Genomic DNA, 17,244 nt, shown 5'->3' on the forward strand with positions numbered 1-17,244 from the left:
ATATTTGGGTCTTACTATGTTTTAATTCCTTTCCTGTGTATCCATGTTTTCTCTAACAGTCTCGTCTGCTGGAGGAGACGATCGCAGCATCTCTGGTTCGTCAGACACGTCGGACACCAGCCAGTCTGACTGCAGCGTGGGCAGCCGTCTGGTCATCTGGAGTGACCCCGCCTCCAACCCGTCTGAAAACACGGTCCAACTTGGTGCCAAAGTCCCGCCCCCGGCCGCCGAGAAGCTGTCGGTGAACCAGGGTGTTGGCACCCGGCCCACCACCAAGGCTCCGCGGCAGCTCCAGGAAATTGGCCGCCAGAGCTCGTCCGACAGCGGCATCGCCACCGGCAGCCACTCGTCGTACTCTGGGAGTTTCTCCTCCTACACGGGGAGTCTGGACATCACCCCTGCAGAGGAGTTCGGCTCCGTTTTCAGCCTCCCTCCTCATTTAGCCCAAGATCTGAGTCCATGTTCATGTCCCGCCATCCCAGGACACGAGTACCAGGTTCCCACCTCGCTCCGGTACCTCTATGACAGCCCCCGGAGTCTTTTACAGGAAGGGGGGGTGAGTGCCAAAGACAGTGACCCCCCCACCCCAATGACGGACACTCCTGACCCTGCAACCCCCCCAGCAGAGGCTGTGAAGGGGGATAAAAGCAGCACCTCGGCCTCTGAGGGTCATTCAGACGCTGCTCACAGACACTCAGTGACCGAACACTCTGAGGACGCTAGGAAAACCAAGATGGCGCCCTCTAGTGACAGTCAGCACCCAGAGTCTTGTCACATCTGCAGCTCTCTCACATCTGCCTCCAAAACCATCGTCACCATCTGTTCAGTCTGTGGTGGATACAAGGTGAGTGGAAGGAAGATTAGACTGTATCTGTTCAAGATACAACAGGTCACACTGATGTTTCTACCAGAACATTAACTCATACAGACCCAAACATCCACCACCAACCTAAACCATCTACTGATCTAAAATATCAAACACCTGTTGATCCACTAATCCTATCAATACATGTCAATAACTGGTGTAAAATACAGTCTGTCATCTTTTCATGGTCATTAGGTATGACCCATTTGGATGTTCAGAGGCTCTGTAGTTACCATGGAAACACTGTCATCTTCTATAACATTGATTCACCAGTAAAACCCATGGAGTTTGTGGATGGACACACTGGGTTTACGTTCAGTTAATGGTAGATTTGACTGAAAAAAGTAACTTTTTCTTCAGTTTTCTCTGTTTTTGATATAATAACCCTCACCTTTAATCTGAGCTTTTATGAAAATCTACATGATCAGTGAATTAAATAAAGGAAAATACAGAGTATAGAAAATATTGTTATAATAAATGGTGATAAATCACTTAAGAAAGATTAAAATGAGAGAAAAATTCATTGGGAACTGCCATAAAAGTAGCAGTGGGTCTTTATGGGTTAGCCACAGAACGCAGATGATCTGGAAATAAACAAGAGGTCGAACTATAGCACATTTTTAAAGATTTATAACATATTTTAGAGCTAAAGAAATAAAATCAATAGATGACTATTCATCCAACTTAACCTTGTCCTTCCTCCTCAGTGGGAAAAGAAACAGAACACATTTAACTCTAAATAAATGGCAATAGTCTTATGTTCACATGCTGCATCAGCTGATAGTTTACATTATAGCTCTGTTAGCTTAGCTCTGTTTTTAGACTGAAAACAGCCACAGAAAAAACACAGATCTCTTTTCTGTACAGTTTGTGTTGTCAGTAGCTGAACTAAAGATCTGTTTGGAATCGAACAAACAAGGTCAGAACTGTCACAGTTTAGTCTGAACCGTGGTTCAACAAACGGCGACTTAGCAAAGATAATAACACCCCATAATAATTTTATACCTTCATAAGCCTACACACATGTAGAAGAAACACTGACATTTCAGCATCAAACACCTTTCTTATAGTTTGGAGCTGAGTCCAGTGGAGAAAACACCGGCTTCTGTTTTATTCACTTTTTTCCAGTATTTCTTACAGTGACTCAACACTCCCTCTAGTGGTCACAGACATTCACAGTGATACATCGACCTGTGGCTACGAATGAATTCGGTTCATATCATTTCAATACATGAACATTTATTTTAAACAATTTAATGCAGAGGTTCCCAACCTTTTTTGGCTTGTGACCCCATTTTAACATCAAAAATATCTGGCGACCCCAGACATTCAAAACGGATACTTTTTTTTTGCTAAAATTAATTTGTTTTTGATCATTTAGGAGTTTGCTATACTCTGTTGCAAATAAATGTTAATTTTAGACGACATTTATGCTATATAATGTATATAATGCACCTTTTTGGTGTCTGCTTGTCAGTTTCTCTTGGGGATATTTTAGCGGGGCCAGGCAGGTGAAGAAATCTTTCCATTCTCTGTTTGGTCCGGTTTTCTGACTGTGACTGTGTCCCGGCAGGTTGAAGCGTAGTAACGCATGTGGTCACATGATCAGGTCAATCAAGATATGCCCTCTCAGATATTATATCCTGCATTTTATTTGAACTTGATTTTTATTGGGAAAAGTGTGTGGTGTGTAATTATAATGACATAAATGTTGAATCATTAAAAAATATTTTTTATTAGTAATTTTTTTTAAAATCAATTACTCGAAATTTCAAGCAACCCCTTTTGAATACCAGGCCACCCCACAGTTGAAAAACACTGATCTAATGACACAAGAAGGTAATTTTTTCATATTTTAAAGATGAAATATTACACATAATTACTTTACGGTACGTTACTATCATTACTATTCAGATAAAACCCACACTGACTCTAACAGGAAACCAGGTGGTTGCAGTCTGAACCATCACCACTAGATGTCACTAAATATCCCATTCATCTTTAACATCCCTGTCATAAAAGGGAATAAAAGTTATTCATTGTTTTATAAAATCTACGTGGGTAGTATTAATCCTACGCTCGTCTCTAGAATTCAAACGACACCAGTGGTCCTGTTTGTTCTCATCATTTGATCAGACACGCTTTAACACAGATAAGTTCAGCTCTGTTCTCGTTGGCCATCTGTTTGCAGCGAATCTTTAAAAATGGCTGGTTTCCCGTTGAAATCCTTCTCCTGGACGTGGACTCTGTTGTGTAACTCACTCGTCACAGTAGCAGCTTGTGTGAGCAGGCCTTATCATCACCACATCATCTGTTCCGCAGCTCGCCGTTGGCTTGACCTTTGTGGTTTGGTGGAGGCTGACGGTGAAGCCGCTCGGTGTCAAAACAACCAACAGTCCCACGGTCCATCTGCCCAACAAGTTAATGTTTCAGCAGCCGATCACGGTCAACACATGCACTGGATCCACAAACGTTCACCTATGAGCTGGAAAGACTTAGTGTTTCTGTCAAAAGGATTAGATCTGATTATGACCCATTAGATCAGGGGTGTCAAAGTCATTTTAGTTCAGGGGCCACATTCAACCCAATATGATCTCAAGTGGGCCGGACCAGTAAAATAATAACAGTGAAAAAAATACAATTACATTACAATAATATTTCCATCTACAAAGTTTACTTAAAAATCTGAATAACATGAACAACTGGAAATGTAATGGAAATCTTTAAAAATGTGGAATTTTAACAATATGCCCCAGTTTATCAATTACATGTGATTCAGAAGTTACATTACAATTACAAGTACACAAAACATTTATAGAATATTGGTAAAAGTGCACTTACTTCTCTAAAGAGATTTCAGGTTATTAACATTTTTGGAAAAAGAATAATTTGTTAATGTAAACATTTTCATGTAATTTAACTTTTTTACACTAAATCAAAGAGAAAATTTGTGGTTGTTATTATACATATATATATATGCGTGTGTGTTAATATGATAACATTTTACTGGTCAGACCCACTTGAGCTCTAATTGGTCTGTGTGTGGAACCTGAATTAAAACTATTTTGACTCCATTGATTGTAGGGATGCAAATTATCAGTTAATTCATTAATTGTTAGTTGGTTGCCCTTATCAATCGACTGATGATTAATTGATAAGTGGCAATTTTCCTGAGAACCTGAATTTCTTTTTCAATACAGTCTATAAGAATAAAAGCTAAATATTGATTTTACACTTCATGAAAAAACCATGTCATATTCCTTAGTGATTGGTTTATTGAACCACTGGATAGAGTCAGTGTTTCCTGTGGAATTCATCTGCTGATGTGGTGGTCTGTAATGGGGGGGTGCACGTGTGTGCATTTCGTCGGGTGGGGTATCGCGCAGTACAGCTGGGGGATTTGTGTGTGTTGGTTGGTAACCGCATACGTGTGTGCATCACTTTCCGTCCTACTTCTAATACTATGGGGGTATGGGGGGTGCAGTCTGTGCCCCTGCAGAAGTGAAAGTGAAACTTTTCGCTCATTTATTTTTTCCCTACCTCCTGAAACTCCGCAAATTCATTACATACCTGTGGCCCAAAGCAGGAGCCTGGAGGATGTTTTCAACTTCTGTCTTACTGACTGTAGACTAGACCAACCTCCAGCGAAAATGCTCTGATACTGACCCGGCATTGGTGCATGTATTTATTCGGGGGTGCACCGCTCCCACAAACAGATGGGCCGGTCTGTGTTTGGCTCCACCATGTCCATACAGACATTCTAACTCATCAATGCCATGATCCGGTTCAATGACCAGCTATCCCAGCCACGGTGTTGCAGCGTGGACAAACCGGCAGCCTTCGGACAGGTGTGGATGGGCGGAAAAGGGCAATTAACCCACAATTAATAATTTAATCAAGCAAATTCTTATTGACAACTAATCGTTAGTCGATTAATTGTTTACATCCCTAATTGATTGTTAATATCCTCAACGTAATTTTTGCATTTCACAAATTCATCCCATGGGCCAGATTTGGCCCCCGGGCCACATGTTTGACACCTGAGCATTAGATGGAATAAAGCGACAAGAGAATGAATTCAATAGAACATGTCAAATAAGACCCTGCTGTCATTTAGTTCTTTTCAGTCCAGGTTGTTTACTCACAGATCTGTCTCTTTATATCAATATAAATTCTGCTCTCCATCCTGCTCAGATTTGTTACAGCACTGACATTTTTTAATTAGTTTGCTGTTCACAACTTTATCTCACGGTTGCAATAATTTTACCTGATGGAAATGGACAGTAAAGTGCCTAAAGCTGTTAAATATGAACCTTCAAATATATCTTATTGGACTGTCTGGACTCAGATGAGCAGAAGACAATGGATGAAAACTATTTAGAAAAATGTATAAATAACCAATTGCAACAGTTCATTTAATAAACAAAAAAGACAAAAATAGTGGAAAAACTTTTAAAACAATAAATATTAGAGTGGAATCTGATATTTATATGTTGATCTTTATCAGGTACGTCCACATATCTGTTTTTGTTTCTATATAGAAACTTTGTGCACTTTTCTACCTCAGGACATAACAAAATATCAAATATTAACAGAGTTTATGAGGGTAAATGGAAGACATTTCAGCGTTCCAAGTTTTCATGGTCAATTTATAATCCCAGTAAACAAAACTGAACCACAAATAATATAAAATACAGACATGAAACATTTGAAGTGGGTGCTATAGGAGCAAAATGAGATGCAATATAAAGAAAAAAATACAAGGAAGTAGACATCGTCTGTATTTGTGCTGTGTGGGGGGAAAATGTGAAAGTTTGTCAAAATTATGAAAAATTCTGTTAATCAGATTTGTGACACTATATAAACACTAGAGCAGAACACGACAAAGTTTATTTTGCCTTTTAATTTAATTTTAGTTTCATCAGTCTTACTTGGTTAATTGCGTTAAATTTCCAGTATAGTTTTTCACATTTTGATGAATGTTTTTAGTCATAGAAGCTAAAAAAAGCTAAACCAAACTATAAATATCCTGACTTTACAAGTAACTTAAAACATTTACAACAAACAGGTTCAGTTGGAGACGTCAACATTCAGGAACATGTTTCTCTTAAAACCTGTTTTCAGAAAGACATGTCACTTTTGTTTTTAGACTCACATTCAAAAGTAGACATTTTCTAGCCTTTTTTTAAAAAAAAATTTTTATTTACCCTTTTGAGTGTCTCCAGACCAGATGGAGAACAGAGGGTCAATGTAAATCTATAGGAACCAGTGCTTTTTGGAGCAGCATCTAGTGGTCGTCAGTGGTATTACAACTTTAATACCTCTGCACTGTCTTCATCTTGAGGCTGACGTCTTCACCCTTTAGTTCATGAAGAATTTATAGTATTTGTTTCTTAGTTTTCTTCACTACATGTTCTACTTTTACTCCTTCTTATTTATTCTATTATTGTTGTCATATCACAGCCCTCGATACCTTCATAATGTGTACGTTTACATTCTTTTTCCTACAGGGGGCAGCGTACATACCTGCTGTACCAGGTGAGTTCACTCAGTTTTAATGTTGCATGACTCTGTTTTTGCATGAATACATTTGGTGCATGTTTTTCACAAAACACTCAAAACTGCAGCGGCCGCCACCGCCTACGACAAAAGATGACGTACATTAGAGACACAATCGACATGTGTTGAAGGGTTTTTGCCTCCAGAAAATCATCCTTTTCACTCCAGCAGATCAGAGCGGCAAATGCAGAATCGTTACCGGCCTTGAGTTCAGTAACGCAGCCAAGAAAACTCCAGAGCTCCGTGTTTGTCGTGGATCCGAGAGGCCGACAGCAAAGACCAGCGACGATTCCCCCCCACCCAAAACAGGAAGGGACAAACTGGCCGGTCTGTTGGCTGAGCTGCTGGGTTTAACAAGTCCAGATCAGAAACCCAAACCCAGCTCTCTGACCCTGTACGAGCCCATGAGCCCAGCGTTTGGGAATGAGCTCAAAACGTACCGACTGTCCGACAGAAGTGATGTCATTTATGAAAACTGTGTGAAGTGTCGGGGGGATCGGTGCCACCCGCCTCCACGGGTCCCAAACCTCCGCACGGGGAACACCTCCGCCCTCCAACCCTCGGAGACGGGCTTGAACCTGAACGTCGGTGCTCTTGAGGATCCAAGCTGTGGATCTCAGAGCGAGGACGGATCGAGTCAGAACCAGGAAGTGAACGGCGAAGGTAAGACGCCTCTTCGTCTGACTCAGCGTCTGCGTCGCCTTTTTCCGTCCTCTGACATGGACCTGGCTTCTGTCCTGACCTCCTTTTATCAAGAACATCCACTGCTTTCCTTCTGGTTTCTTCTTCTTTAATCACCTGCTTCATTTTTCTTTTTTCTGCTGCTTCTACAACATGGGGTTGAGGTTTCTTTCTGATGTTAAACTGTTTCCACACATTCCTAAAGCTGCATTTTATAAAAGGGCTTTTATTAACTTAAGTGACTGTTAATAGGTGATCCACACACCCTGGACAGAACTGTATAATTATGGGTTTTAAAATCCCTTCAGTGGCCTGTGTTTATAGTAATGAACACAATCCAAGGGCTCATTTTACTGCTCAGGTCTTTAAAGAATCTAAACTTAAACTCAATTTATTCACCCTGTAAGTGCATGTTTAATGAAATAACTACCTTATTACCAAAATGAAAGTATTAACACCAGCCAAAGACATTTTAAATCCCTGGAACCTCAAGTTAGTTACTTTTTTTGCATAAAACACTGAGCACTGGTAAACGTTTTCTTCAATTATTCAATATTGAACATCAGTAAAGCTGAGAGATACAACTTGTAAAGTGTGTCTTTGTAATAAATGGTAAAATAAACATCTGATAATGACATATTGACCAGTGTAATTCCCTGAAACAGTCAAACAATTGTAAAATATTAGAAATAATCACATTTCTGTTCCACACTTCACAGTTAAGCGGTGTCCGTTACAGGTAGATTAGAGTCTTATAAATAACCAATGGCTAATAGAGGGTTATCAGATGTTCTTATCCTCCTGAGACCCAGAAATGCATGTGTGTCCTCTGTGGGGGACAAGGGTTTCACCGCTTTACTTTGGTTAAATAAATAAATAAATACATACATACATACATACATACATACATGCATGCATGCATGCATGCATGCATGCATGCATGCATGCATACATACATAATCTGTTGGATTATGCCATTTCCAATCAAGACAATTATTGAATGTAAAAAGGCCAAAACATTTACTTTCCTGGATCTCAAGAGGTTAAATAATAGGGTAGTAAAGGGATAATTTGTAAGATTAAGACAAAAAAAAAAAAAAAAAAAAAACAGATAATCAAAGGTTGAAGGTTAATTCACTTTCTTGTTCCTGTAGAGATATTTAGTCTCTGCATTTTACCCATAATAATACACACACAGCACAACTAGCATTAGCATTCGCATTAGAACTAGCATTAGCACACATCAGGGGGGCTGAGCTACCACTGAAGAGCTCAGGAACCAGCTCTAGATCTATGAGCAGAACAGGACAGTATTTTAGCAGAACGCTGTGAAGTCTGGCCACACTCTGTAACTAGAGCTGCAACCGATTAATCGATTAGGTGCTTGAAGCCAATGCAAAAACTCACGATTCGATTAATCGACTCGAATTGATTGAAGGGAAATATTCTATTGCAGTTTTCCTGAATTGAAGCTTCTTTGTGCGTCACAATAAGCGCCCATGTGAAACACAACAGTGAAACCAATGTTTAACAGCAGAGAAATGAAGGAAACAAAGCTTTAATTCAAGGGAATTGTGGTTGAATGATTTTTTTTTGGCTCACTTTGAGTTGATTAATCGGTTGCAGCTCTATCTGTAACTATGTAAAAGCTACCGCTTCAGCCACAGGTCATGTTTTTCTTGCCAGATTTTATATTTTAGCATCCAATGATAAGTCTAACAACTTTTCAGACACATTTCTATGAGGGACAAAAACAATGACATAATTATAAATAAATAAATAAATGCAGAAATAAATGTATAAATAACTAAATAAATCAATAAATATATACATTTAAAAATTTATGCATAATTGAGGAAATAAATTAATAAATATAAAAATATGGTAGTAACATAAAATGTTAGCATTTCATTAATTTATTTGTGTATTTATTTCTGCATTTATTTATTAAATTATTAGTTCAAGTATTTTTTAAAAATTATTTAATAATTAATTTCTGCATTTATTTTTTTTATGTCATTTTTTGTCCCTCATACATTTCATTTCCTTCTTGAGGGATGTGAATATGTGAACGGGTGTTTGTGGTGGGATTCCTTTACATTTCTATCCTCAAATATACACTTTAAATATTTAATAAAGTGTGGAGTCTTTTCTTTTCATGCATCTTTTTAGAGCAGATACTAACTCTTGATTTATTTGTATTATTTTATTTGCTGTTGAATGTGGTTTCAGGAGTATCTGAGTGTTTATTGCTGTGTTCACTGTTTGTTGTTGTGTTTACTGGGACTTCCTGCCTTTTGCTCTTTCATTTGTTCAACAGTCTGATTGTTCAGGATCAAAGATGTGATTATATGTGATGGACCAGAGCTAACTGGTTAGCAGCTAACCTGAGTAGATCTGAGACATAATACATTCATGTCTGTGGTACTTCCTAACACTGTTGATCATTTTTAGGTAAATTTCCTACAGTAAAAGTTATATAATTGCATCTTTATCATCTGACAGCAACCACATTGGGTGCAGAAATTTATTAGAATCTGAGAAAATGCAAACTTTGCAGTAGAACGGCTTAGATGTTCTGCTGTGAAATGATGTTAAATTGTTGGATGTGATTTGTTGTGATTATTCCTGATGATTACACTGGTCTAACACTTTTTATAAAGGATCTGCCTTAGATTAAGTGTTAAATCTTATGTACTTTAGTAAGATGAATAGAAAACAAATGACCAATGTATACAATCAGTATATGTGATGTGTTTTCAATGCATAGAATAGTGTTATTCCATATATTTATTTATATATTTTAGTATATTATATTTTAGTTTATGTCCATTTATCCAATAGATTTATAAGTGTTTCAGTATAAATAACCTGTGAAGTGAATATACTGTCATGTACAGACTGTGTTTTTTCACAGTTTGACCCCAGACTGTATCTGTGAAACTACAGCATTTGGACTGGATTTACATTTAATAGTGACTTAAACTTTCCTTTTTATTCTGGAATTTTTTCCAGTGTTACTGCTTCAGACATTATACAGACTGTTTTCTCTGTAAAATTCAGCAATATTGTAAAATAGGACAAAATCCACTGTGATTTTAAGAAGTTGTGGTTGTTGTAATTGAAACACTGTATTTTCTGTCCCTCTAGACAAAAAGTTTAACAGCAGAGAGGATCGATGTAGAGCTGATCCTGCTTATGAGATCATGGAGAGGACGTTGGAGGTAGGAACCGTCAGAACTATTTAATCCACTTTGTTTTATCGTCGACCCAGTGTTTCACTGTGTTGCTCATTATTGTCACACACTAGAAAACCACAGCAGGACACAAAAGTCTTACTCCACCTTTATCTTTATTATTTTTCAGGGTTGAAATGATCATACATATTTATTTAAACAAGAAAATACAAGAAATATCCACAGCCTTAAGACACATAAAAAACTGAAATAAGTGTTGTAAAAGTTTAACAGAGTATTTAGTTTAATGACAAGAAGAAGCACAAGCAAAACATCTGACGTGTTGAATGAAACCTGGTATAAAACATCAGAAAAGTAATTACATAAAACTCATATTGTCTGAACAAAAGGGTTAAAGACATAAGTGCAAACGAAGGTGATGTCCAATCTGATTTAGTTAATTTTGTTGATTATTTTGGTCATTTTTATTCATTTTGTTTATTTTGGTCATTTTTACTTCTTTTAAAAAATTCATTCTGAGATTAATTTAATTTCTGTTCAACTACCATAACTTCATTTTTTCCTGCTGTACATACTTCACATATATCCAGATTGGATTTAACTGAAAAATGCATATGTGTGGACATTAGAACTTTACTAAAACAACAAACCTAATGTTGGAACAGGAATTTTACAATGAACCGTAGATAGAGAGACAGGTTATTTCATTATGTTTCCATTATTTATGCACCATTATGAGCTTTTAGAAGTAAGTAGAGACCGTTCAGATGTGTGAATGTTCTTGTCTTTAGAATTGAAGGGGTTGTTTCATGTATGAGTAGGTATTTTCTAATCAGCGTTTCCTTGTCTGTGTCCAACAGGCAGACAACAAACCCAAGTATGAGTTGATGGGCAGCTGTGGTCAGCAGAGGTTCCTCCAAGACACTGAAGGTCAGTGACAGTCGTGAGCAGGTGGTTTTCTGTCTGTTTAACCAGTACCGTCGTGGGGTCGGGTTCTAGTCTCTGATCAGTGCGTCATTTATTTACTTCCGCTGTATATCCACTTCCACTGATTCACATGACTCACCTATTTCATTCAATTAATATATCTACAAACACATCACCTGGATTAAACAGATGATGCTCATCCAGCTTCAGATAAACCACATCCATGACACAAGTGGCACATGTGTCAACTTCATCTATAATAACAGGAAATAGAGTTTAATCTAAAGCTGTTACATCCGCACTTAACTTCCATTAAAACAAGTTCTAAGTGCGTCGCCAATATAACAGGATCAACATTTGCATTGATTTTGCATAAATAAATAGTTTACATATATTTATTTCTGTGACGTCTTGAGCTGTCGCCATCATGTGAATGTTCAGTTGATAATGAATTGTTATGTAAATAGTTTTCAATTCCTCGTCTTTTTCAAAACATATCAAACTAGAAGCACTCAGAGAGCACAGACCTCCACCAAGGCTGATCAGTGCCCCCCCCCCACCCCCGATCACCACCAAAATTTAATCATTTCTTCCTTATCCCATTTCCAACAAACCCTGAAAATTTCATCAAAATCTGTCCATAACTTTTTGAGTTATGTTGGACACTAATGGACAGACAAACAAACAAACTCAGGCAAAAACATAACCTCCTTGGCGGAGGTAATAAACTTTGTTGTCCCTGATGCAGACAGTACAATTACACGGATAAAAACAGTATGAGAGCAAAAGCAGCAAATTACACCTGTCCCAACAATATATAAAATAAATTATAAGACTAAAAATCAGTCGAGTGCATAAGATCAATACAGAAATGAAATGAACTGTGATTAGACTGAAACCAGCCGAGGTAAAATTGAATCATGACGTGCATAAAATCCATAAAATCAACATTTGGAACAGAATAAAATGACCAACAGTATTAAAACCAAGTGTGACAGTGATAGACATGGGAATACAAGCGGGCTTTAGGCGTTTAGTTTTACATCTGAGAGCTTTATATTGATCATACTCAGAATGTGTGTCATAAATGGACTGAAGGGACACTCATCTGTCCTCTTCATTTTAAAGCTGCAGAAGACTTTCGTGACCAATTTTTCATCAAATCTGTAAAACCTCAGTCATAGCCTAAGTATCACGAATCCAAGTCTTTCTGTGATTACTCACCTGAATCTCTTACATCATGGTGAACAATTTCCAAGTGCCATCCACCATAAACAAACCATGTGTTTACAAACAGACTCGGGAGGTCACTCGGGCATCTTCAGAATTTTGTCGCGACATGCATTGTGGGAAAGGGAGGTTCACGCAGCCACCTGACAGCAGCAGCAGCTGCTACAGATATGATGCGGAAATGACAGGAGCTCCCTTCCTTCTATGCACATTCCTCCAGCCGTCGTCTTTGTTTCATTCATATAATATCATAGGGTTGCGGCTCTGCAAACTTCAAGAAATACTTTATTTCAGGGTATTTTATTCATGGAATTAACAAAAAAACCCACTTTGTTCAAAATTATTCATACCTTAGGTTTAATTAGTCCAGTGTCTGTTATTAATAGATCTGCCTTTGTTCTCGATTATGGCTCCTGTAAACGTGGACAGCCTTTCTTCTGTCTCCTGTGGGATGCTTCCTCCACCTGGGTCCGGCTGGATGGTCTCTTAGATGTTGCTGTGGTCTACAGCTCCTCCAGAGACTCTCAATAGGATGTAAGTCAGGTTTTTGACTGGGCCATGTCGTTGATCCACTGCTGCACTACTTTGGTTACTTTGGTGGTATGCTGGGGTCATTGTCCTGCTGGGACGTCCAATCAGGACCAAGCTGGAGTTTCTCAGCAGACACTTGATGTTAATATAATAATGCTTTTTCATGATACTTTGTTTCTTAATGAGGTTCCTGGTGCCACTGGCTGAGAAACAACCCCAGTCAGTGGCACTGGGAACCTCCTTAAGATACAGGGCATCATGAAAAAGCAGGATTATATCAACATCAACAAGAGTTTGCTGAGAAACTCCAGATTGGTCCTGACTGAACGTCCCAGCAGGACAATGACCGAAGCATTCCACCAAAGTAGTGCAGTAGTGGATCTAGGACAAGGCCCAAGTCCTGACCTGGATCACACAGAGGATCTGTGAAGGAGCTGCAGAACACAGCAACATGTAAGGCTACATTCAGACAGCAGGTGTTAATGCACAGTTCAGATTTTTTGGTGAAATCTAATTTTTTTTGTGTGCTCGTTCATATTACACAGTCAGTGCGACCCTGAAATCACAGGCAGGCACTGTGTTTATGGAAGTAACACAGAACTGTGGTGTTTGTTGCTTTTCAATGATGTAAAGGTCAGATAAATACGATCTGGCTGTTGAGACTGAAGTTTGCAATGCAAAAAATCAGATTTAGGACCACATATGAAAGTGGCTTGGGTCAGATTTGAAAAAATCAGATTTGGGCCACATTTGCCTGCAGTCTGAATGTATCCTAAGAGACCATCCAACCTGACCCAGATGGAGGCTGAGGAAGAGTGGACCGACATCCAACAAGAGACAGAAGAAAGACAGTGGACACTTATAGGAACCATCATCACAAACAAAGGCTGATCTATTGACTATTACCAACAGACATTGCACTAAATAAACCTAAGCTATGAATAATTTTGAATGTGGTGTTTTTTGAATATCCATTTATAAAATACCCTGAAATAAAGTTTCATTTGTTTTTATAGTTGACACAAGTGAAAAAATAAGTCACAAACTTGGCAAAACTCATTCAGTTCATCATAAAAAAGTAATTTTGATCTCAACAGTACCTTGGTATGTGTGTATTGTTTTATTCTATACTCTCATGTCCAGGCACTGACTCTAATATAATGCAAATTTAAGTTTGTAGAAAAAAAATCTTTTCTCCCCTCTACCATCTCTTGTTTTGTTCTAGTGGCAGAGAAACAGTCCTTTTACTGTTGGATCTGTTTAGTGTTAGTTTAGCACTACAAAGGTTATCTATTAATTTATTCATGACATTACACTGGTCTCTTTATGTAGATATTTACCTATTTAAGTGCTGGTTTGAGTTTCTTGCTGTTATTCTGGTGACGTGGATGTATAACCTGTGTATATTGTTAGAGGTGTTACTTAATATTACCAGATGGAACTAAGGGGCTACTAATAATAAACCATTCATGGCTCTAATCCTCCAATCAGGTGCCATTAAACACAACTATTTGATTGCCAAAATGTAGAAATAACAAAATACGAAACAAATCCTTTTCTTTGTCTTCCAGCTGTTATTATGTAAAATAACTACAGGTCTTTGAAATACTCACCCCCAGGCTGTTATGTAATAGTTGTGACAGGCTCATTTCCAGGGGTGTCTTCAGTCGCTGTCTAGGAAAAAGCAGGAGCATGAGTTGAAAATATATTAATTTATGTTGAGGAACCTGCGAAGCACAGACATGAGTCACATATTGTGTTGTCATTAGTGTGATTTAGCCGAACAAAGCCTGTCCACCTGTCCTTTTCATAGATGACTGAACCACTGCTGGGCTTTTGTTCTTCATCTACGTTTTATGTAACACTGCAAACCTGAGTTACATAACAGCCGATTATGTGGAGAGAAGCCATGGATATGTAAGCAAACAGAGCGGGTGGTGATGCGTGGTGGGATACCTGGCCTGATGCGAGGTGACAGTTGTCAGTGGACGTTTGGCCACTTAAGTATCCCACACCCTGAAACATGGCCTGGGTCTAATGCACACCTGGTCTACAGAGTCCAGCAGCTGTCACAGAGCAGCACCAGAACCATCAGTCATCTTCACTGAGCTCCGCACATGGCTCAGCTCCCATGTCAGCGCCGCCATCATCACACCTCAGCGACCGCTAAATGGACAGGGACCCGCGGGGCTCAGGTCTGGGCCACGTACAGGCTCGATGGCAGCTGAAACCAGGACAGAGTTCACATGTAACACGATGTGATGGCACAACATAAACTCCTGACTGTGGGGTGGCTTTATCAGGACTGTATTCAGTCCAATATGTAGGTGAACAGACGTATCCAGACCACATGGGGTTTGTTTAGATGCTGAAATTACAGTCCGAGGTGGTCATACAAATGATTACTGACATTATTTTATACACAGTTTAAGGCCCGTCCACGCTGGGTACGGTTACATGATGTTTTTTAAATCCGATTTATTTTTCCAGAAGAAATTAATTCGGAACTAAAGTATTTCTCGTCTGTTTACATGGAAATGTTAAACCCGAATAAAGGTTTACATGAGGTATTAATGAGGTAGATAAGTGAGCAAAAGGGTTTGTGCTGCAGTGCTCACGTTGCCTTGTTCTCGCAGCCCTTCTGTTAGCTTAGCTTAGTCACTGCATTTCCATGGTCACACGTAGCCAGTTTTTTAAAGGTGATTCGTTGTCTTTTGTAAGTGATTTTCTGAAATCCTTTTCTCCCTAATTATTTCTTTAGATCTGCGACTTCCTGCACTCATATAATCTTGGGACTGTTGTGTTGACGGAAGTTGGAAAATCTTTTTGTTGGAAGGGATGCATGCGCTAAATTAGCTTTGCTTTACCGTTTTAGCTTTGCATTAGTTTTTATTTCCCAAGATTTTATTAGTGCAGTAAGTCACATCGCCATGATTTGAGCCTCAATTTGTGATCATATTGACCCCACCGGACTAAAGTAATGATTAGGGAGAACTGAATTTCACAAAATCACTCAGAAAATACTACGAATCACCTACAAAAGCCTGACTACGTCTGACCATAGGAATGAAGTGATTATGCTAAACTAGGCTAAGCTAACAGAAGGGCTGCAAGAACAAGGCAATCGGTGCACTGCAGTGCAAACTGATTTTCCCACTTATCGAACTCATCAGTGCATGACAAATGAATGAATAAAAAAACAAGTGGTGAACCCTTCCTTCAGGGTTTTCCAGGCTGGTAGATCCCATCAGAATAGCCCACTGGAACGGTTTGGGTTGAGTACACTGCATTGCATATTCTTCCACCAGCGCAGAATGTGTGCATCATCGCGACAGGACAAGACAACGAGCATGTGCAGAATGGCAGGAATAAAGTCCAAACGGAATAAAGGGTTTACATGTCCAAGGAATAATTTAGTTCGGAATTAAAAGGGGATTAAACCAGTGACTTTATTGGATTTAAAATTAACCTGAACTTTTCTTTTTCAACAGGAATAAGGTGTTTACATGGGCATCTGAAATAGGATCTAACCTTTAATCAGTTTAAACCAGGAATAAAAATTGTCATGTAAATGCACAGAATGACACGGATATTTACCTGCATTTTTTTTTTTTTTTAAATTCTGCCTGGACGACAACGCAAAATAGAACCTATACTTTTTTAAATTTCTTTAATTTCTGTCAGAATTAACAGATGAATTTGGCTTTGATTTTTGCTCATGTTATTCTGAAGGCTACTGGATTTTCTAGTGATTGTTAGCATTATCGACATATTTAGTTAAATTTAAAGCTTTAGGGGGATTTTAGTAGGATTTAAGTGCAGGAATTGTATTTTCAATCATAGCAACAATTAAAACATCTGTGTGTGTTTTCACAATAGCTCTGAAGGGATTTATTGGTTTTCTGTTTTATAGCAGGTACAATCCATGTAATGTAGAATTGTGACACATGAAATGAATTCCATTTCTGTTCACCTTTTGATGATTAAAATCTGAACATGGCAGATTTGACATGATTGGAGTATTCTAAATAAACCAACGTACTGCTAATTTTACATTGATGATTTCATCAAGAGGCAGCAAATGATGCTAAATAATGTGAAAAGAATCACAAATCAAATAATATTATTAGTTCTGTTTGTTTTACCAGCAGTTTTTATACAGGTGAAGGTTGTCACAGTTATGATTATGTAAAATAAGGGAAATATGTTGATTATATGAGAGGGCTGACTGATAGAACTGGCCTAAAATGTTTC

At 38.4% G+C, this 17,244-nt stretch overlaps 1 protein-coding gene across 3 annotated transcripts in view; it reads left to right on the forward strand.

The window, feature by feature from the left end:
* The window catches only part of LOC115438202 (protein Dok-7-like), a 60,329-nt gene that overhangs the window by 31,527 nt on the left and 11,558 nt on the right, over positions 1-17,244 (forward strand). The window contains exons 7-11 of one of the 3 annotated variants that reach the window (XM_030161640.1): positions 60-844; positions 6,376-6,403; positions 6,593-7,087; positions 10,256-10,329; positions 11,163-11,232. In XM_030161640.1, coding sequence (XP_030017500.1) covers positions 60-844; positions 6,376-6,403; positions 6,593-7,087; positions 10,256-10,329; positions 11,163-11,232 — 1,452 coding nt within the window. The remainder of the gene's footprint in view (positions 1-59; positions 845-6,375; positions 6,404-6,592; positions 7,088-10,255; positions 10,330-11,162; positions 11,233-17,244) is intronic. The other 2 variants (XM_030161641.1, XM_030161643.1) reach the window with 2 other exon arrangements.

Source organism: Sphaeramia orbicularis, chromosome 18, assembly GCF_902148855.1.
Source record: "Sphaeramia orbicularis chromosome 18, fSphaOr1.1, whole genome shotgun sequence".
NCBI lineage: Eukaryota > Metazoa > Chordata > Actinopteri > Kurtiformes > Apogonidae > Sphaeramia > Sphaeramia orbicularis.